The 22,485-nt window shown below is 45.6% G+C and overlaps 1 protein-coding gene and 1 long non-coding RNA gene across 3 annotated transcripts in view; both read left to right on the top strand.

The window, feature by feature from the left end:
- The window catches only part of LOC109904914 (collagen alpha-1(IV) chain-like), an 81,446-nt gene extending 65,998 nt beyond the window's left edge, over positions 1-15,448 (top strand). For both annotated transcript variants that reach the window (XM_031799773.1, XM_031799778.1), the window contains exons 38-48: positions 118-354; positions 3,969-4,102; positions 4,315-4,387; positions 6,714-6,785; positions 6,992-7,120; positions 7,314-7,412; positions 7,593-7,805; positions 9,654-9,831; positions 10,416-10,530; positions 11,244-11,416; positions 11,529-15,448. In XM_031799773.1, coding sequence (XP_031655633.1) covers positions 118-354; positions 3,969-4,102; positions 4,315-4,387; positions 6,714-6,785; positions 6,992-7,120; positions 7,314-7,412; positions 7,593-7,805; positions 9,654-9,831; positions 10,416-10,530; positions 11,244-11,416; positions 11,529-11,610 — 1,505 coding nt within the window. In that variant the 3' untranslated portion in view covers positions 11,611-15,448. The remainder of the gene's footprint in view (positions 1-117; positions 355-3,968; positions 4,103-4,314; positions 4,388-6,713; positions 6,786-6,991; positions 7,121-7,313; positions 7,413-7,592; positions 7,806-9,653; positions 9,832-10,415; positions 10,531-11,243; positions 11,417-11,528) is intronic.
- Positions 15,449-15,568: 120 nt separating this feature from the next.
- On the top strand, positions 15,569-21,559 carry LOC109903202 (uncharacterized). The gene is made up of 4 exons (XR_002256980.2): positions 15,569-15,867; positions 17,359-17,407; positions 17,518-17,586; positions 19,090-21,559. It is a non-coding gene; the product is annotated as an uncharacterized LOC109903202 (long non-coding RNA).
- The last annotated feature ends 926 nt before the right edge of the window (positions 21,560-22,485 follow it).

The raw sequence follows: 22,485 nt of genomic DNA, 5'->3' as shown, positions 1-22,485 counted from the left end.
AAACAGCTAACAAACAGCAGAGGCAGACTTTAAGAGTTCAGCAGGTGACCTTTTTATGTCAATGGCCTGGAGTTTGATCAATGGCCTGGAGTGTTTGTCTCTGTGTCCCTCCTATAGGTTTTCCTGGCAGAGGCTTCCCAGGAACGCCGGGGTCGTCTGGGTTTAAAGGTGATAAGGGTAGTCCAGGTTTCCCAGGATCCCCAGGTATCCCGGGTATCCCAGGGACCAGGGGAGAGAAGGGTACGGCAGGCTTCCAGGGCTCCCTGGGCCAGCCAGGAGAACAGGGCCACCCAGGACCCTCCATGGAGGGGCCCAAAGGAGACCAAGGAGTGCCAGGAAAGCCTGGAGAACCAGGTACTGTATACTGCACACCTGACCTGCTTGATTGTACATTTTGATACATATCATCCTCCTCTTCTCATGCCCTTCTACCCCTCTCTCTCTCCATCCTCCTCTTCTCATCCCCCTCTACCCCTCTCTCTCCATCCTCCTCTTCTCATCCCCCTCTACCCCTCTCTCTCTCCATCCTCCTCTTCTCATCCCCCTCTAACCCCTCTCTCTCTCCATCCCCCTCTACCCCTCTCTCTCTCCGTCCTCCTCTTCTCATGCCCTTCTACCCCTCTCTCTCTCCATCCTCCTCTTCTCATCCCCCTCTACCCCTCTCTCTCTCCATCCTCCTCTTCTCATCCCCCTCTACCCCTCTCTCTCTCCATCCTCCTCTTCTCATCCCCCTCTAACCCCTCTCTCTCTCCATCCCCCTCTACCCCTCTCTCTCTCCGTCCTCCTCTTCTCATCCCCCTCTACCCCTCTCTCTCTCCATCCTCCTCTTCTCATCCCCCTCTAACCCCTCTCTCTCTCCATCCTCCTCTTCTCATCCCCCTCTACCCCTCTACCCCTCTCTCCATCCTCCTCTTCTCATCCACCTCTACCCTCTCTCCCTCCATCCTCCTCTTCTCATCCCCCTCTACCCCTCTCTCTCTCCATCCTCCACTTCCTATCCCCTCTACCACTCTCTCTCTCCATCCTCCTCTTCTCATCCCCCTCTACCCTCTCTCCCTCCATCCTCCTCTTCTCATCCCCCTCTACCCCTCTACCCCTCTCTCTTCATGCTCCTCTTCTCATCCCCCTCTACCCCCTCTCCCTCCATCCTCCTCTTCTCATCCCCCTCTACCCCTCTCTCTCCATGCTCCTCTTCTCATCCCCCTCTACCCCTCTCTCTCCATCCTCCTCTTCTCATCCCCCTTTACCCTCTCTCCTCCCTCATCCTCCTCTTCTCATCCCCCTCTACCCCTCTCTCCCTCCATCTTCCTCTTCTCATCCCCTCCATCCCTCTCTCCCTCCATCCTCTTCTCGTCACCCCTCTACCCCTCTCTCTCTCCATCCCCCTCTACCCCTCTCTCTCTCCATCCTCCTCTTCTCATCCCCCTCTACCCCTCTCTCTCTCCATCCTCCTCTTCTCATCCCCCTCTAACCCCTCTCTCTCTCCATCCTCCTCTTCTCATCCCCCTCTACCCTCTCTCCCTCCATCCTCCTCTTCTCATCCCCCTCTACCCCTCTACCCCTCTCTCCATCCTCCTCTTCTCATCCACCTCTACCCTCTCTCCCTCCATCCTCCTCTTCTCATCCCCCTCTACCCCTCTCTCTCTCCATCCTCCACTTCTCATCCCCTCTACCCCTCTCTCTCTCCATCCTCCTCTTCTCATCCCCCTCTACACCCCTCTCCCTCCGTCCTCCTCTTCTCATCCCCCTCTACCCCTCTCTCTCTCCATCCTCCTCTTCTCATCCCCCTCTAACCCCTCTCTCTCTCCATCCTCCTCTTCTCATCCCCCTCTACCCCTCTACCCCTCTCTCCATCCTCCTCTTCTCATCCACCTCTACCCTCTCTCCCTCCATCCTCCTCTTCTCATCCCCCTCTACCCCTCTCTCTCTCCATCCTCCACTTCCTATCCCCTCTACCACTCTCTCTCTCCATCCTCCTCTTCTCATCCCCCTCTACCCTCTCTCCCTCCATCCTCCTCTTCTCATCCCCCTCTACCCCTCTACCCCTCTCTCTTCATGCTCCTCTTCTCATCCCCCTCTACCCCCCTCTCCCTCCATCCTCCTCTTCTCATCCCCCTCTACCCCTCTCTCTCCATGCTCCTCTTCTCATCCCCCTCTACCCCTCTCTCTCCATCCTCCTCTTCTCATCCCCCTTTACCCTCTCTCCCTCCCTCATCCTCCTCTTCTCATCCCCCTCTACCCCTCTCTCCCTCCATCTTCCTCTTCTCATCCCCTCCATCCCTCTCTCCCTCCATCCTCTTCTCGTCACCCCTCTACCCCTCTCTCTCTCCATCCCCCTCTACCCCTCTCTCTCTCCATCCTCCTCTTCTCATCCCCCTCTACCCCTCTCTCTCTCCATCCTCCTCTTCTCATCCCCCTCTAACCCCTCTCTCTCTCCATCCTCCTCTTCTCATCCCCCTCTACCCTCTCTCCCTCCATCCTCCTCTTCTCATCCCCCTCTACCCCTCTACCCCTCTCTCCATCCTCCTCTTCTCATCCACCTCTACCCTCTCTCCCTCCATCCTCCTCTTCTCATCCCCCTCTACCCCTCTCTCTCTCCATCCTCCACTTCTCATCCCCTCTACCCCTCTCTCTCTCCATCCTCCTCTTCTCATCCCCCTCTACACCCCTCTCCCTCCATCCTCCTCTTCTCATCCCCCTCTACCCCTCTCTCTCCATGCTCCTCTTCTCATCCCCTCTACCCCTCTCTCTCCATCCTCCTCTTCTCATCCCCCTTTACCCTCTCTCCCTCCATCCTCCTCTTCTCATCCCCCTCTACCCCTTTCTCCCTCCCTCATCCTCCTCTTCTCATCCCCCTCTACCCCTCTCTCCCTCCATCTTCCTCTTCTCATCCCCTCCATCCCTCTCTCCCTCCATCCTCTTCTCGTCACCCCCCTCTACCCCTCTCTCTCTCCATCCTCCTCTCATCCCCTCCATCCCTCTCTCCCTCCATCCTCGTCTCATCCCCCTCTACCCCTCTCTCCCTCCATCCTCTTCTTCTCATCCCCCTCCATCCCTCTCTCCCTCCATCCTCTTCTCATCCCCCTCTACCCTCTCTCCCTCCATCCTCCTCTTCTCATCCCCCTCTACCCCCCTCTCTCTCCATCCTCCTCTCATCCCCTCCATCCCTCTCTCTCTCCCTCCATCCTCTTCTCGTCACCCCCTGCATTCCTCTCTCCCTCCATCCTCCTCTTCTCACCCCTCCATTCCTCTCTCCCTCCATCATCCTCTTCTCACCCCCTCCATTCCTCTCTCCCTCCATCATCCTCTTCTCACCCCCTCCATTCCTCTCTCCCTCCATCATCCACTTCTCACCCCCCCATTCCTCTCCACCTCCATCCTCCTCTTCTCACCCCCTCTACCCTCTCTCCCTCCATCATCCTCTTCTCGTCACCCCTCCATTCCTCTCTCCCTCCATCCTCCTCTTCTCATCCCCCTCTACCCCTCTCTCTCTCCATCCTCCTCTTCTCATCCCCTCCATTCCTCTCCCTCCCTCCATCATTCTCTTCTCATCCCCTCCATTCCTCTCCCTCCCTCCATCATCCTCTTCTCACCCCCTCTATTCCTCTCTCCCTCCATCCTCCTCTTCTCACTCCCTCCATTCCTCTCTCCCTCCATCCTCCTCTTCTCACCCCCTCCATTCCTCTCTCCCTCCATCCTCCTCTTCTCACCCCTCCATCTCTTTCTCTCTCCCTCCATCCTCTTCTCGTCACCCCTCCATTCCTCTCTCCCTCCATCCTCCTCTTCTCATCCCCTCCACCCCTCTCTCTCTCCCTCCATCCTCCTCTTCTCATCCCCTCCATCCATCCCTCTCTCCCTCCATCCTCCTTAACTCATCCTCCTCTATTCCTCTCCCTCCATCCTCCTCTTCTCATCCCTCTCCATTTCTCTCTTCCTGTACCCTCCTCTTCTTCTCCTCCTCTCTACAGGTACCAGTGGTGTTCCAGGTCCTGCTGGTGTTCCCGGCAGCGCGGGGGGGAAGGGAGACAAGGGAGATCAGGGTGGACAAGGAGTACAGGGCGAGCAGGGCTTAAAGGGAGAACGAGGATACTCTGGACTTCCTGTAGGTCACTTCCTGTTTCTCACTGACTGATCCATTTGTGATGTCATGACAGTCTAGTTGGTTTATCATGACACGTGACTAGTGTCCACCATCTGACTTGTGTGTGTATATATGCGTGTGTGTGTGTGTGTGTGTGTGTGTGTGTGTGTGTGTGTGTGTGTGTGTGTGTGTGTGTGTGTGTGTGTGTGTGTGTGTGTGTGTGTGTGTTACAGGGGCAATCTGGCCTTCCAGGTGTTGATGGACTGAAGGGAGAGATGGGACTGCAGGGTGTGCCTGGTTTCCCAGGTGAGTGGTACATATAATTTAGACAAGGTTTCCCAGGTGAGTGGTGTAGATCATTTAGACAAGGTTTCCCAGGTGAGTGGTGTAGATCATTTAGACAAGGTTTCCCAGGTGAGTGGTGTAGATCATTTAGGTTTGCAACTGCACAAGGGGACAAAGATCGTACTTTTTGGAGAAAAAAAGCCCTGACCTCAATCCTATAGAAAATAGAAAATTTGTGGGCAGAACTGAAAAAGCGTGTGCTAGCAAGGAGGCCTACAAACCTGACTCAGTTACACCAGCTCTGTCAGGAGGAATGGGCCAAAATTCACCCAACTTGTTGTGGAAGTCTACCCGAAACATTTGACCAAAGTTAAACAATTTAAAGTCAATGCTACCAAATACAAATTGAGTGTGTGTTAAGTTCTGGCCCACTGGGAATGTGATGAAAGAAATAATAGCTGAAATAAATCATTCTCCCTACTATTATTCTGACATTTCACATTCTTAAAATAAAGTGGGGATCCTAACTGACTAAAGACAGGGAATTTTTACTAGGTTTAAATGTCAGGAATTGTGAAAAGCTGAGTTGAAATGTATTTGGCTAAAGTGTATGTAAACTTCCGACTTCAACTGTAGATGTTCAGTTTATCAGGTCCCAGGCTCCCATGACTGTTATGATTATTTATATCCAAGTTAATTACAATGAGCTTTTTGCTTTAGCCCCAGCTGTACCTGATAGAGCAGTTCTAGTCTCGCGTACTGAAATAAGTCGTGTGCGTGTGAGGCTCATTGTGAGGGAGACTAGAGCAAACCCAGAAGTTCTGACTGAGTGCACATTTAAGTACCCCCAGGACAGTCCATTTACTTTGTGCTGTTATAATTAATGTTATGAAATCCTGTGATTTCATTGGGGCAGTTCCCCATAGCTGGCAAAACAATCCAAGCAATATTCACACGGCCTATGCTCCCCCGGAGCTGCTGCTGAACAGCTTGTTTTTAACAATATATTTTTGAACCAGAAAAATGTACACATTTCCTGCATGTTTATGAGCATTTAAAACATTATATATATTTATTTATTTAAAGTACCAGTCAATAGTTTGGACACACCTACTCATTCAAGGGTTTTTCTTTATTTAAAAAAAAAAAAAGATTTTCTACATTGTAGAATAATAGTGAAGACATCAAAACTATGAAATAGGGTTTTTCGTGGTAATTTCCTGTATTACTAAGTGAAAGGAGAGTTTACAAACCAGACACAAGTCAGTGTTATACTTTAAACTTAATATTTTAATAATATGAGCTTCACCATAACTCTCAGATCAATTCAGTGTCTATAAATGCATTCTGAGAGTGTCAACATAATGGCAACTGAGATCTTTTATAGCAAAGATCCACCCCCTAGTCGACATGACAAACCAGGAAAACTGCACAAAGGCCTTTTACTTGAGAGAGGAGTATCCCATAGCCAGATAGCATTAGCTATAGATTATCGTTCAGTTTGCTCTCTAAGACGAGGTTCTACTTCTCGTTCTTCGTACATCATATTACCAAAACATTACCTCATCCAATGGCATATATCAATTGTCAATTTTACATACTCCTATCTCAAATACCCCCCTCCTGGACAAACTCCCAGAGAGTAGTGAGCCTCTAGGTCATATACTATCTCAAGATAAGGGCAACATCAGAGGGGACATACAATGGTTCCAGACACTGCCGTACTCCTCCCCCCAATGGGAAAAGGAGGGAGTGACTGGAGTACAGACATAGTGGATCCCTTCACATGGTTTCACAGATATATTCATTATGAAGACAATGTTCAAACCTGACTTCTCCCTTTCTGATATGCTGCCTATTACCAGACATGTAAAAGACAAGCCTGACCTCTCCCCTCTCTGGGTCCCAAGTGACTTTCCCCACATAAACATATTATGATAGTAAATAAAACATCTTATTTATCAATGTTTTGTAACTAATTCTGATTCAGCTACGACAGGTTGGCCGCCACTTTATCAAACACATAAAACATGGAAACCACTTGTTTTATTCAATTCTAGCCATTACAACAGGGTTTCCCAAAGCCGGTCCTCAGGAGCCCAAAGGGTGCACATTTTGATCAAGCTTTGATAATTTGAATCAGCTGTGTAGTGTTAGGGCAAAACACAAAACGTGCACCCCCTGGGGTCCCGAGGACCGAGTTTTGGAAACGCTGCATTACAATGTCTTCCAATATCTTCCCCACCAGTCTCCTCTGATTCTTACAATGTGTGCATGTGACCGTTGGTCTATGTGGTTCAGATGGTTTCATCAAGTGGATAAATCCAAAAGTTCCTCTCTTCTTCAGGGACAAAGGGTGAATTGGGTGTGTTTGGATTGAAAGGAGAGCTGGGAGACAGAGGATTCCCAGGAACTAAAGGTGAGTGGAGAGACACAACATTAAACCAAACAGCCAGTAAACCAAATCACTGTGAGCTTCATAGCATCAAACACCTACTGTATAGTGGCCATTGAGTGCTGACATGTATATTCTGAATATATGCCATGCAGCAGACAGACACTTTTACCCACATATGAATAATAATAAGATTTGGTAATTATCTGAATCGCCTTTCCTTGTTTCAGGTAATGATGGCCCCCCTGGTCCTCCTGGCCTCCACACCTTCATCAAGGGAGAAAGCGGCTTCCCGGGTAGTCAGGGCCCTCAGGGGCCTGTGGGGCCCTCAGGTTTCCCTGGGCTGAAAGGACAGCAAGGTGAGAGTTCAAACCATCCTATCTACAATGAGCCGATATATTATGACCAAACATCAGCTCTGATCACCCCATAATATATGATCTCTTCTATCCATCTCTCTCTCTCTCTCGCTCTCTCTCTCTCTCTCTCCCTCTCTCTCTCTCTCTCTCTCTCTCTCTCCATCTCTCTCCTCTCTCGCTCTCTGTCTCCCAGGTATGACAGGTATTCAGGGTATTAAAGGTGACGAGGGAAACCCTGGGATTAACGGTCTCCCCGGAGCCAAGGGAGAACCAGGCCTGCTTGGTCCCTCAGGTGAGAGTCACATCCCCTTTGTCCAGTTTATAGCCACACTGAAAAGGATACTACAATGTATGTAGGATAAAATACTTTATGATGTACTAGTGTTATCCGGACGTGTGATTCTCAGACTGGGAGCTAATGTTCCATTTGACCCTGACCTTCATCTTTGACCTTTGACCCTTGTCCCTATAGGACCGAGAGGGTATCCCGGACCCCCTGGACCTGATGGTGTTCCGGGTCAGGTAGGTCCTCCCGGCCCCTCCTCCATGGAGCATGGTTTCCTGGTAACCAGGCACAGCCAATCGGTGGAGGTTCCACAGTGTCCAGAGGGAACATCGCTGATCTATGATGGATACTCCCTACTCTACATCCAGGGCAATGAGCGTTCCCACGGACAGGACCTGGGTAAGAGAGAGAGAGCTAGGCAGAGAGATAGATGTTGTATCTATCTTGTGTTTCAATCAATCAATCAAATGTGTTTATGAAGCCCTTCTTACGTCAACTGATATCTCAAAGTGCTGTACAGAAACCCAGCCTAAAACCACAAACAGCAAGCAATGCAGGTGTAGAATGACAGTGGCTAGGAAAAGCTCCCTAGAAAGGCCAGAACCTAGAAAGAAACCGAGAGAGGAACCAGGCTATGAGGGGTGGCCAGTCCTCTTCCGGCTGTGCCGGGTAGAGATTATAACAGAACATGGCCAAGATGTTCAAATGTTCATAAATGACCAGCAGGGTCAAAAAATAATAATCACAGTGGTTGTAGAGGGTGCAACAAGTTAACACCTCAGGAGTAAATGTCAGTTGGCTTTTCATAGCCGATCATTCAGAGTATCTCTACCGCTCCTGCTGTCACTAGAGAGTTGAAAACAGCAGGTCTGGGACAGGTAGCACGTCTGGTGAACAGGTCAGTGTTCCGTAGCCGCAGGCAGAACAGTTGAAACTGGAGCAACAGCATGAACAGGTGGACCGGGGACAGCAAGGAGTCATCAGGCCAGATAGTCCTGAGGCATGGTCCTAGGGCTTAGGTCCTCCGAGAGAGAGAAAAATAAAGTAAAAAGAGAGAAAGAAAGAAGGACAGAGAGAAAGAAAGAGAAGAGAGAGAATTAGAGAGAGCATACATACTGGACACCCAGATTAGACAGGAAAAATACTCCAGGTATTTATACCCTAGCCCCCCGACACAAACTATTGCAGCATAAATACTGGAGGCTGAGACAGGAGGGGTCGGGAGACACTGTGGCCCCGTCAGGCAGGATTTAACCCCACCCACTTTGCCAAAGCACAGCCCCCACACCACTAGAGGGATATCTTCAACCACCAACTTACCATCTTGAGACAAGGCAGAGTATAGCACACGGAGATCTCCTCCACGGCACAAACCCAAGGGGGGGCGCCAACCCGGACAGGAAGATCACGTCAGTGACTCAACCCACTCAAGTGACGCACCCCGCCTAGGGACGGCATGGAAGAGAAACCAGTAAGCCAGTGACTCAGCCCCTGTAATAAGGTTTGAGGTAGAGAATCCCAGTGGAGAGAGGGGAACCGGACTGGCAGAGACAGCAAAGGCGGTTCGTTGCTCCAGTGTCTTTCCGTTCACCTTCACACTCCTGGGCCAGACTACACTCAATCATAGGACCTACTGAAGAGATGAGTCTTCAATAAAGACTTAAAGGTCGAGACCGAGTCTGCGTCTCTCACATCGATAGGCAGACCATTCCATAAAAATTGAGCTCTATAGGAGAAAGCCTGCCTCCAGCTGTTTGCTTAGAAATTCTAGGGACAGTAAGGAGGCCTGCATCTTGTGACCGTAGCGTATGTGTAGGTATGAACGGCAGGACCAAATCAGAGAGATAGGTAGGAGGAAGCCCATGTAATGCTTTGTAGGTTAGCAGTAAAACCTTTAAATCAGCCATTGCCTTAACAGGAAGCCAGTATAGAGGCTAGCACTGGAGTAATATGATCACATTTTTTGGTTCTAGTCAGGATTCTAGCAGCCGTGTTTAGCACCAACTGAAGTTTATTTAGTGCTTTATCCGGGCAGCCGGAAAGTAGAGCATTGCAGTAGTCTAACCTAGAAGTGACAAAAGCATGGATTTTTTTTCTGCATCATTTTTGGACAGAAAGTTTCTGATTTTTGCAATGTTACGTAGATGGAAAAAAGCTGTCATTGAAACAGTCTTGATATGTTCGTCAAAAGAGAGATCAGATCAGCATCACACATAACTACTTGTGTGTATCTCTGTCTGTGTGTAGGTACGGCTGGTAGCTGTCTGAGGAAGTTCAGTCCCATGCCCTTCCTCTTCTGTAACATCAACAACGTCTGTTACTTTGCCTCCCGTAACGACTACTCCTATTGGCTTACCTCCCCTGAGCCCATGCCAATGAACATGGACCCTATCACCGGCCAGGGCATCAGGCCCTTCATCAGCAGGTAGCTGTGTGAGTGTGTGTGTGTGGGGGGGGGGGTCCACTTCAATCAGTGTAGATGAAGGGGAGGAGATGGGTTAAAGAAGGACTTTTAAGCCTTGAGACAATTGAGACATGGATTGTGTATGTGTGCCATTCAGAGGTTGAATGAGCGCAAGACAAAAGATGTAAGTACCTTTGAATGGGGTATGTTAGTAGGTGCCAGGCGCACCGGTTTATGTCAAGAACTGCAACTCTGCTGGGATTTTCACACTCAACAGATTCCCGTGTGTATGAGCAATGGTCCACCACCCAAACAACATGATTAATGCAACCCTGGGAAGCATTGGAGTCAACATGGGCCAGCATCCCTGTAGAATGCTTTCAAACCCTTGCCCCTGATGATTTGAGGCTGTTCTGAGGACAAAGGGGGTGCAAATCAATATTAGGAAGGTGTTTCTTATGTTTTGTACACTCAGTGTATGTTTCTGCTCTCACCTAGGATATATGTGTGTGGATATGTTTGTAGGTGTATGTTTGTGTTGTGTGCATCCATGTAAGTGTGCGTGCATGGATAGCATGTGTATTGACCTCTACCTATGCCAATAGGTGTTCTGTGTGTGAGGCTCCTGCCATGGTGATAGCAGTACACAGTCAGAATATCATGATCCCATCATGCCCCAATGGCTGGGACTCACTCTGGATTGGCTACTCCTTCGTCATGGTGAGAGAGACTAAACAAAATATTACAACGCCATGCTTGCTGTATCAGCACTTACCTTCTGTATCAGTACTTATCTTCTGTATCAGTACTTACCTTCTGTATCGGTACTTACCTTCTGTATCAGTACTTACCTTCTGTATCAGCACTTACCTTCTGTATCAGTACTTACCTTCTGTATCAGTACTTACCTTCTGTATCAGCACTTACCTTCTGTATCAGCACTTACCTTCTGTATCAGCACTTACCTTCTGTATCAGCACTTACCTTCTGTATCAGTACTTACCTTCTGTATCAGCACCTACCTTCTGTATCAGCACTTACCTTCTGTATCAGCACTTACCTTCTGTATCAGCACTTACCTTCTGTATCAGCACTTACCTTCTGTATCAGTACTTACCTTCGGTATCAGCACCTACCTTATGTACCAGTACTTACCTTCTGTATCAGCACTTATCTTCTGTATCAGCACCTACCTTCTGTATCAGTACCTACCTTCTGTATCAGTACTTACCTTCTGTATCAGCAGTTCCCTTCTGTATCAGCAGTTACCTTCTGTATCAGCACTTACCTTCTGTATCAGTACTTACCTTCTGTATCAGCACTTACCTTCTGTATCAGCACTTACCTTCTGTATCAGCACTTACCTTCTTTATCAGTAGCAGTACTCTCTCTGTCTCTTTTCTGTCTCTCTCTCTGTCCTTCTCTCTGTGTAGCATACCAGTGCAGGTGCTGAGGGCTCTGGCCAGGCCCTGGCATCTCCTGGCTCCTGCCTAGAAGAGTTCCGGAGCGCTCCCTTCATCGAGTGTCACGGGCGGGGAACCTGCAACTACTACGCCAACTCCTACAGCTTCTGGCTGGCCGCCATCGAGGACAATGAGATGTTTACGTAAGCCAAGAACAACTCTCTTTCTCTCTCTCTCCGTCTATCTTTTCCTTTCTGGCTACCAGAACTCTGACATGGTCTTGATTGATTGATGTCGTCTCACATCTCGTTCCAGGAAACCCATACCCACCACGCTAAAGGCAGGAAGTCTCCGGACTCACATTAGCCGTTGCCAGGTGTGCATGAAGAGGACATAGGCCTCGCCGCTGACCTCTGTGTGACCCTTAACCCGTGACCGCACCAATCTTTCCGCGGTGTGGCTTGACTTCTTGTTATTGATCAAAGGATGGTGCTATTTCACTGTGTGTGAGGGAGGAGAAGGACAGAGACACACAGACAACAAAATACCCAGAGATTGCCGAAAGAGCAGATCACACACACACACACACCGGAGACCAAGCCATAACACCAACCGGCCCTTCGCTCCATCATGCAGAACTCTTTACTAACATTATCACAACGTTTCTCTAATGAATGGCGCCCAGTTTACGACTGCACTGAGTACACCCCCCCTCCCCATTTGTAAACTGGCGTCCATTTTGAAAGGGGGTGTTTGTGCAAGTCAGGTGCTATTGAATCTTATCTATTTGCCTTATTATTTTCACTCAATGCCACTGACTTTCAGCTCTGAGTTACAGTTATAGATATTGTTATTGTTCTTCACGTCTTTTATCTTTTTACTCTTTAAGTAACACAGTACTAATTTAAGAATGGGAGTTACCACTGGCTACAGATGCTTGTCACAGTGAGAGATCACCATAGGTTAAGTGTTGCTAGCACACAGGCATAGGGATGGTTATGTTGTAAATATATTGCTTTTCTTTTTCCTACTTAACATAAAAGCCACCATAATCTCTATTTCAATTTGTATTTTATTTATGAAATTTATGAGAATATGTAGAGTGGATTTGAGTTGCCAAATAACCATAAACAATGTGAGATATGAAAGTACAGTATGTTATTCTGGTCCAGCCGGACCCAGGCACTTAAAGTTACAATACTGCGTTTAGCATTACATGTTACATTTAGCATTATATGTTACATTTAGCATTACATGTTACATTTAGCATTACATGTTACATTTAGCATTACATGTTACATTTAGCATTACATGTTACATTTAGCATTATATGTTAAATTTAGCATTACATGTTACATTTAGCATTACATGTTACATTTAGCATTACATGTTACATTTAACATTACATGTTACATTTAGCATTATATGTTAAATTTAGCAGTACATGTTACATTTAGCATTATATGTTAAATTTAGCAGTACATGTTACATTTAGCATTACATGCTACAGTTAGCATTACATGTTACATTTAGCATTACATGCTACAGTTAGCAGTACATGTTACATTAAGCATACATCAGTCCTGCCGCTATAGGCCAAGACCTCCAGTGCCTTGTGGTTCACTATGAAAAACAGAACAGTGAAATAAAGCTGTGGCAACATCACTGAAAGTGTGTATGTACAGTGCATTCGGAAAGTATTCAGACCCCTTGAGGTTTTACATATTTTGTTACCTTCCAGCCTTATTCTAAAATGGATAACAAAACAAATCCTCATTGATCTACACAAAATAACCCATAATGACAAGTGAAAACAGGTTTCTCAACATTTTTGCAAATGTATTAAAAATAAAAAATGGAAAACCCTTATTTACATAAGTATTGTGTCAAGGCACAGATCTGGGGAAGGGTACCAAAAAGTGTCTGCAGCATTGAAGGTCCCCAAGAACACAGTGGCCTCCATCATTCTTAAATGGAAGAAATTTGGAACCACCAAGACTCTTCCTAGAGCTGGCTGCCAGGCCAAACTGAGAAATCGGGGGAGAAGGGTCTTGGTCAGGGAGGTGACCAAGAACCCGATGGTCACTCTGACATGGCTCTAGAATTCTTCTGTGGAGATGGGAGAACCTTTCAGAAGGACAACCATCTCTGCAGCACTCCAACAATCAGGCCTTTATGGTAGAGTGGCCAGACGGAAGCCACTCCTCAGTAAAAGACACATGAAAGCCAGCTTGGAGTTTGCCAAAAGGCACCTAAAGACTCTCAGACTGGGGCGAAGGTTCACCTTCCAACAGGACATCGACCCTAAGCACACAGCCAAGACAACGCAAGAGTTGCTTCGGGACAAGTCTCTGAATTTCCTTGAGTGGCCCAGCCAGAGCCCGGACTTGAACCCGATCTAACATCTCTGGAGAGAGCTGAAAATAGCTGTGAAGCAACGCTCCCCATCCAACCTTACAGAGCTTGAGAGGATCTGCAGAGAAGAATGGGAGAAACTCCCCAAATACAGGTGTGCCAAGCTTGTAGTGTCATACCCAAGCAGATTGTTGTAGAGGTTGTAATTACTGCCAAAAGTGCCTCAACAATGTACTGAGTAAAGGGTCTGAATACTTATGTAAATGAGATATTTCTGTTTTTTATTTTTAATAAATTAGCAACAATTTCTAAAAAACTGTTTTTGCTTTGTCATTATGGGGTATTGTGTGTAGATTGATAAGGGAAAAAACGATTTAATGCATTTTATAATAAGTCTGTAACCTAACAAAATGTGGATACTTTCAGAATGCACTGTATGTGTATGTCACACACACACACACACACACACACACACACACACACACACACACACTTAGTACGGGGGGGGGGGGGGGTAAGCTTGCCATGTCTATGCAGAGTGTTTGTGTGTTTTATCACAAGCCGAAGGAGTTTCCACACACGCTCACACACACTTGCTCTTGTTGACGGAGAAACTTCATGGCTTGTAGTTTGTGTGCAGAAGAATCCTTAAAAAGAGGAAGAGAGTCGTCAAACACTTATCTGTTCACTCAGCCACTCAATCTACTTAGTGTGCAGCAATAGTTCTGTGTATGTTTCTGAATAAGTCTTTCACATTATTTTGCATGTTGAAGATTATTAATCATATGCTAGAACCCAAAGAAAAGCACATGTATATTCTTATTATTACACTGATATACTTGACCATGCCAACTAAATAGCATTACTCTTCCTGTACATACAGAACATAGAGGGGAAGGGGATACCTAGTCAGTTGCACAACTGAATGCATTCAACCAAAATGTGTCTTCCTCATTTGACCCAACCCCTCTGAATCAGAGTGGTGCGGGCTGACTTCATCAACATCATTGGCACCCAGGGAGCAGTTGTTAGGGGTTAAGTGCCTTGCTCAAGGGCAGAACAGTAGATGTTTCCACCTTGCCAGCTCGAGATTTGAACCAGTGACCTTTCAGTTACTGGTCTAACACTCTTAATCACTAGACTTCTTGTTGCCCCCTAGATAGGCCTAATGCAAAAGTCTTCCTGTGACAATTAGCTAGATAGATTTAGATATACTAGATTTGCCATTTTTGTCAAAGACAGAGAGGGATGCATGTATGACTATGCATTTCAAGATTCCTGTGTGTTTTAAATCTACAGTACTTTCAAACACCTTTTTAAGAATTTATATTGCCAACTGGCAGGTGTCCCAAATCTAGAACATGAACCCTTCCCTGCTGCTCCCCTCTTTCTTCTGATGTTGAACTCTTGAACTCTAGAACCAGCCCTGAATCAGTCAAGTATCAAATTAATTAGATGGAAGAAATTAAGCTACCAGACCTTACAAGCTACTTGTAACCAACAATCTTTCATATAATTAGTTTTGACCCAATCATAGCCTTTTGAAAGTAGAAGGCTCTCATTGGCTAACATGACTCATCCTGCCCTTTGGTCTTGGTCAATGAGGGTCAGATTCAGAGATTTATTTCCATATCACCTATACATGATTGCATCCTCTTCTCATATTATGTCATTACTCAACCATATTTGATTTTGTTTTGTTATTATTCTTCCCAAATGCTCATTCATAAATACCGTATAAGCAGGACTCATTGAGGAGTAAGACAAGAGTCCTCGGGTTGTAGTCCCTAATTTATGATGAGTAAACAGACCAAAACTATTCCTCTCACCTCCCAGTCCCCAAACTGTGTAACTCATTCAATAAAATAATTTCTATGAAATATCATGCATTTTCGTAACTGTGTCCTAGATATATGATATGATATCATATTGGTGGCAGCGTTGGGATACAGGCTACAGTTGGTCTGGGTACCAGTCTGCTTAGCTAACATTCCACTCTGTATTCCGTGTCCTATGCCAAAGTTTAGCAGAAAGTTTAGCTAAACAGACTTCTATGGGCACGGGTAAGCCTCGGGCAAGGAGCGAACAACCACTGTAGACACAGATCTCAGTTATTTAACGTTAGTTATTACAGACAGATCTGGCATTTCTCCATCTGGAAAATACTACTTAAAACACAACTGCAATTATTTTATTTTATATTTGTCCAAGATAGCTAGCTGCAAAGCTAGCAAGCTAGTTAATTTAAGATGTCTCTAGATCCAGTTCGCCAGCAGAGCAGCACTCGCCAAAAAGACAGGTATGTCACGTTTGCTTTTCGAACTTTCTAATCACCTCTAACGTTGTTTGGTATGCAATCGCACTAGCTACATATATTTAGCTGAAAATACTTGATGAAATGGATTGTTTCTTTGTAGCTAGCTATCTAGCTTGGTTGTAGGCTGTAGGTTACAGTAGGCAAGTACAGTAACATTGCAGTAGCTAGCTAACGTTACACCTTTACTGAATGACAACAATATAGCCTGAACACTTGCTAGTTGGGCTTAGAAATTGACAAATGAACATATGGAGCGATCACACATACATGCAGGTGTGGTGGTGTCACTTAATTTTTTAGCTATATACCAGCTTTATGTAGTGAAAATACTCCAGCCTTTGGTGCTCCGGAGTGGCGCAGTGGTCTAACACCGAACCCAAACCGGCTGCGCGCGTGCGCCATCGTGCGCTATCGTGCATACATGTAATTTGTCCACCCACACCAAACGCAATCACGACATGCAGGTTAAAATATTAAAACAAACTCTCAACCAATTAGCTTAATTTGGGTACAGGTTGAAAAGCATTAAACATGTATGGAAATTTAGCTAGTTAGCTTGCACTTGCTAGCTAATTTGTCCTATTTAGCTAGCTTGCTGTTGCTAGCTCATTTGTCCTGGGATATAAACATTGAGTTGTTATTTTCCCTGAAATGCACAAGGTCCTCTACTCCGACAATTAAACCACACATAAAACGGTCAGCCGAATCGTTTCTAGTCATCTCTCCTCCTTCCAGGCTTTTTCATATTTGAACTTATATGGTGATTGGCATCTAAAATTTCATAGTATTACTACACCGGCAACACAGTTCGTCTTTCAATCACCCACATGGGTATAACCAATGAGGAGATGGCACGTGGGTACCTGCTTCTATAAACCAATGAGGAGATGGGAGAGGCAGGACTTGCAGCACGACCTGCGTCAGAAATAGAAAGGACTTCTATTTTACCCCTTGGCATTGCAGACGCTCGTTTGCGCGGTGACGTATCCGGTCTGGTCAGCATGTAAGGCACTGCATCTCAGTGCTAGACGCCTCACTACAGACACCCTGGTTCTAATCCAGCTGTATCACAACCGGCCGTGATTGGGAGTCCCATAGGGCAGCGCAGAATTGGGCCAGCGTCGTCCAGGTTTGACCGGTGTAGGCCGTCATTGTAAATAAGAATGAGTTATTAACTGACTTGCCTAGTTAAATAAAGGTTAAATAAAATAAACAGCAGGTCTCCCATGAACAAATGATGTTGACCTCAATGGGACAACCAGGTAATTAAAGCTACAATGTTCTGTGCCTTCTCACTAGATAGAAGTGTGTCTTTCAGTGGAAGATTTTCAAAAGAAAATAGATAATGATAGTCTCTGCAATTTTCAGTCAGATGAGACACCTGGTCTCATTCATTTACAGATTGAGAATGATTTCCATATCTGTTATTGCTAACGATGTAACTATGTGTTGTTGCTTTTAATAAACACACAGCAAACCAAAAGCTGCCAACATTGCAGTGGGTGCCGGATAGACAATGGTGGTAAATATCTCATTCAAATTGAATTGAATTCATTAATGTGGCCACTTAATTTACTGTATGTTTATCGTTCTAAGTTATGCATACTTAATGTGAATGTGCCTTTACCCTAGGTCCTTCATTCTCGAATGTGAAGCCGACGGACCCTAGCAGGAAGGACCAGAGAAAAGTGTTTGCTTAAGGTATGACTTCATATTGAGTAAAATGTCATTTCACTCAAGTTCATATTGAGATTTAGAGTGACTGACATGAATTGGAACATAAAAAGCATGAGCTGGCGACACACAGATACAATTATATATATATATAAACTCCCAGTCATGTATTGGGTAAAACACCAACGTTTTGGTATCACTGTGCCTTCTTCAGGGTAATGTCATGAATACTTGAACCAGGTTATGTAGACAAACATTTCAATTAGTGCAACCAATGACAATAGTGAGCAGTGTGACATAATTATTAGGTTAATAAGAATGAATTGAGTGAAACTGTTAAAAGACAATAGTTTACAACATGTTGAATATATTAGACTATTATTATCATATGGCAACATAGTTAGATATTGTACATAATATTAACATACATCATTGTAATAAAACATGTTACATTAAATCTTTTGGTTCAACCATAATGCATAATAGCATCATCAACAGGGAACATATTGGGTGTACGCTGATAAGCTGTGGAAATAATATATTCATCTGTAAGACTTGTTCATAAATAACAAGAAGAATTGTTCATAAGAAGGGCCTGAGATCAAAGTCAATATACAGACCACTAAGGGTCAATGTTTTTGAATTGGATCATGAGCAGGCTTATTGGTCTGCACTCAGGTGAAACAACAACTTATGGAATGCACATCTTGATGCCAAAGCTAATCACTGAATATCCTACTACAAGGACTCACTATGAACACACACAGCAGGGGTTGTCAGGGAGAATAATCTAAGCAGTCAGGAAAAGCTCATATTGTGGATTTTAGTGACTGAATGCAACAAAAAAGAAACAGCACAGCGACATGATCACTCCGCCTCTCAATCACATAGTTTAGCTTCATGATCACTCCGCCTCTCAATCACATAGTTTAGCTTCATGATCACTCTACCTCTCAATCACATAGTTTAGCTTCATGATCACTCTGCCTCTCAATCACATAGTTTAGCTTCATGATCACTCTACCTCTCAATCACATAGTTTAGCTTCATGATCACTCCGCCTCTCAATCACATAGTTTAGCTTCATGATCACTCCGCCTCTCAATCACATAGTTTAGCTTCATGATCACTCTGCCTCTCAATCACACGCTCACTCACATAGTTTAGCTTCACGATCACTCCGCCTCTCACTCACATAGTTTAGCTTCATGATCACTCCGCCTCTCACTCACATGCTCAATCACATAGTTTAGCTTCATGATCACTCTACCTCTCAATCACACGCTCAATCACATAGTTTAGCTTCATGATCACTCCGCCTCTCAATCACATAGTTTAGCTTCATGATCACTCTACCTCTCAATCACACGCTCAATCACATAGTTTAGCTTCATGATCACTCCGCCTCTCAATCACATGCTCACTCACATAGTTTAGCTTCATGATCACTCCGCCTCTCAATCACACGCTCACTCACATAGTTTAGCTTCATGATCATTCTCATTTAAGGTAATTGGGCCTCTATTTTAGGAGAGGAACGACATGCATGACCTTCTGGCTCTCCTCTCTACTGAGACCGATCTGGCCACAGCAGCGCAGGCCCAGCTCCAACAGACCGATCTGGCCACAGCAGCGCAGGCCCAGCTCTAACAGACCGATCTGACCACAGCAGCGCAGGCCTAGCTCTAACAGACCGATCTGACCACAGCAGCGCAGGCCCAGCTCTAACAGACCGATCTGACCACAACAGCGCAGGCCCAGCTCTAACAGACCGATCTGACCACAGCAGCGCAGGCCCAGCTCTAACAGACCGATCTGACCACAACAGCGCAGGCCCAGCTCTAACAGACCGATCTGACCACAGCAGCGCAGGCCCAGCTCTAACAGACCGATCTGGCCACAGCAGCGCAGACCCAGCTCCAACAGACCGATCTGACCACAGCAGCGCAAGCCCAGCTCCAACAGACCGATCTGACCACAGCAGCGCAGGCCCAGCTCCAACAGACCGATCTGACCACAGCAGCGCAGGCCCAGCTCCAACAGACCGATCTGGCCACAGCAGCGCAGGCCCAGCTCTAACAGTGGTCTTCCCAACAGGCTGTCCTGTTCTGCTCCCCTTTGGCAACAGCTACTGCCACAACAAAAGAGGATTGCTCTGAAGAGTACCTGCTGGATACAGGTAATTGAAATTATCACACACATATTTATGTGTGCAGGCACTAAGTCATTCTGTCGTTCTCTCACTCACACACACACACACACACACACACACACACACACACGTACAAGACACCGTCTTGTACCACGGCCGATGGACAGAGCCCATTAGAGCTGCCAGTGATAGGCTACTGGCCAATCACCACGGGGAAGAAGATATCCTGAAGCGGGTGAATCTGCTCTGCTCTTAACACCACCCCAGAGAAGCTCCTAGCGACACACAGCTGTGGCATTATGTTACTGTAGAGAGTGAAACAGTCAGTGTCCCAGTCATGTCCTCAGTCATGTCCCCTACCACCTGCACTTACCCAGCAGAAGGCCTCACCTACTCAACGTTTCCATTTGAGGATTTAGCTTCCGCTGCCTTCTTTCAATGGGAAATGGAGGCCTCGAAGCAGAGGGGGCAGTGAGGAAGGAGCGAACAGAGGAAAGAGATGAGCATCCCTCCGGCCGTCTGTACAGGTTCTGCCAGCAGCCGCTGAAACAAATATCCAACAGCCCATATCAGCTTTTCTTGAGTGGTAGGAAAATGTCTACTGCCTAGTGTTTCCCCTGTACATTGTACAGGGCATTGGAGGGAGCTCCAACAGTCTGCCTTTTATGAGGCTGAAAAGAAGAGATGGATGGTGGAGAAGGGTAGTGACTCTATACACACCTACACACAGAAATAAATAGGAGCTGCAAATCTATTGTCATGGAAATTACCACCAGGGACTCAAAGTCAAACTTAAATGAATCATTCTTTATTTTCAGTTAACTGGTTCCAACAAACTTAATGCACCATAGTACACGTCGGTCGGGAGCTCTGTCCCTCAATTGTTCGCGGATGATGTGTCTCCTTTTGGGCAGCTCACAGTAAGGGTCTGGGTGGGTCCTCGTTTTTTGGTCCTTCATGCTTCATGAAATGTGCCACCGGTTTTCCTCACTGGAAAGCTCCGCAGGCAGAATCAATCATCTGGTTCTTGATGCCAAATTGTCATGGAAATTACCACCAGGGACTCAAAGTCAAACTTAAAACGAATCATTATTTATTGTCAGTTAACTGGAGAAGTTCCAACAAACTTAATGCACCATAGTACACGTCGGTCGGGAGCTCTCCGGGGCAGTCCCGTTAGTTCTCTTAGATACTGCTTACACAGACAAGTTATATTAGCATGATTTACATTGTACATTATTCCTGATTAATTCATTTGGTTATTGCTTAAACTATCAAAGGAGGTTCTATTAAATACGTCATTATAAGTAAGCGAAATGAACACATAAAACCAGACACTTCATCCTTTCAAACCCTTCATTCTGTGTTGTGCAATCCAACTTGTATAACCATTGCAGTAGAATGTTTTATGCTTCGCTACAGGACACTATTTCCATTGATGGAAGTGGTTAGGACTCTCGTTTGCTTTGTATCTAACTCACTGTTCATTATTTGATATTTAATCAGTAAGGCCAGAGGAGGTGTGGTATATGGCCAATATACCACAGTTAAGGGCTGTTCTTATGCAAGACACAACGCAGAGTGGCTGGACACAGCCTTAGCCGTGGTATACTGTCCATATATCACAAACCCCAGAGGTGGCTTATTGCTATTATAAACTAGTTACCAATGTAATCAGAGCAGTAAAACTACATGTGCTTTCAGCCAATCAGAATTCAGGACTCAAACCACCCAGTTTATAATACTGAACATACATTGCTGTATATTTTGTTGTACAAAGGATTGTTCTCCAACACTATCATAAATACAGTATGCCTGTGATTTCATTAAAGTAAACCTCAAAGTAAAGTAATATTCTCTGATTTGCTTCAATGTTGTCTTTATGAATAAGATACATGCATGTCCATTGTTCTCCAACACTATCATAAATATGCCTAGTTAAACCTTAACTTATACCAATCATCTTAGTTTTTCATGTTGTCTTTATATGCATAAAAATGGAAATGCAATGTCCTCCAAATGCAAAATGTCCTCCAAATGCAAAATGTCCTCCAAATGCAAAATGTCCTCCAAATGCAAAATGTCCTCCAAATGCAAAATGTCCTCCAAATGCAAAATGTCCTCCAAATGCAAAACGTCCTCCAAATGCAAAATGTCCTCCAAATGCAAAACGTCCTCCAAATGCAAAATGTCCTCCAAATGCAAAATGTCCTCCAAATGCAAAATGTCCTCCAAATGCAAAATGTCCTCCAAATGCAAAACGTCCTCCAGCTATTTCTGAACTTTTACTTTTGAAAAGCGATATCCCAACTATACATATAGTCAAGTACACACACATTTTTTACAAAAGTGATTTTTTTTTACACAACTTTTTAGGCATTGAAGGAGCTTTTCTGATGGGAATCCGTGATGTCATAGCCTCCTTGATTGAGGAACAATAGAGGAGCAAAAGAGAACAAAAGAGGAATGTCCTCCAAATTTACATTCGCATATCAAACTGTTTATGCTAAACAGACCTAAAACCACTATCCAGCTTTGTTGTATGAAAAAATGTACAAATAGGTGTTGCTCATGAAGCGTGTAACTGCCGAGGTAGAATACAGTGTAACTGCCGAGGTAGAATACAGTGTAACTGCCGAGGTAGAATACAGTGTAACTGCCGAGGTAGAATACAGTGTAACTGCCGAGGTAGAATACAGTGTAACTGCCGAGGTAGAATATTGAAAGTAGAACAATCCACTTTGTGTTTATCTTCAGATTTAGTTTTTATTGAC

This window comes from Oncorhynchus kisutch, linkage group LG2 (assembly GCF_002021735.2).
Source record: "Oncorhynchus kisutch isolate 150728-3 linkage group LG2, Okis_V2, whole genome shotgun sequence".
Taxonomy (NCBI): Eukaryota; Metazoa; Chordata; class Actinopteri; order Salmoniformes; family Salmonidae; genus Oncorhynchus; species Oncorhynchus kisutch.
The sequence above is the reverse complement of the archived record's forward strand: the minus strand, read 5'-3'. Positions and strand labels throughout refer to the sequence as shown.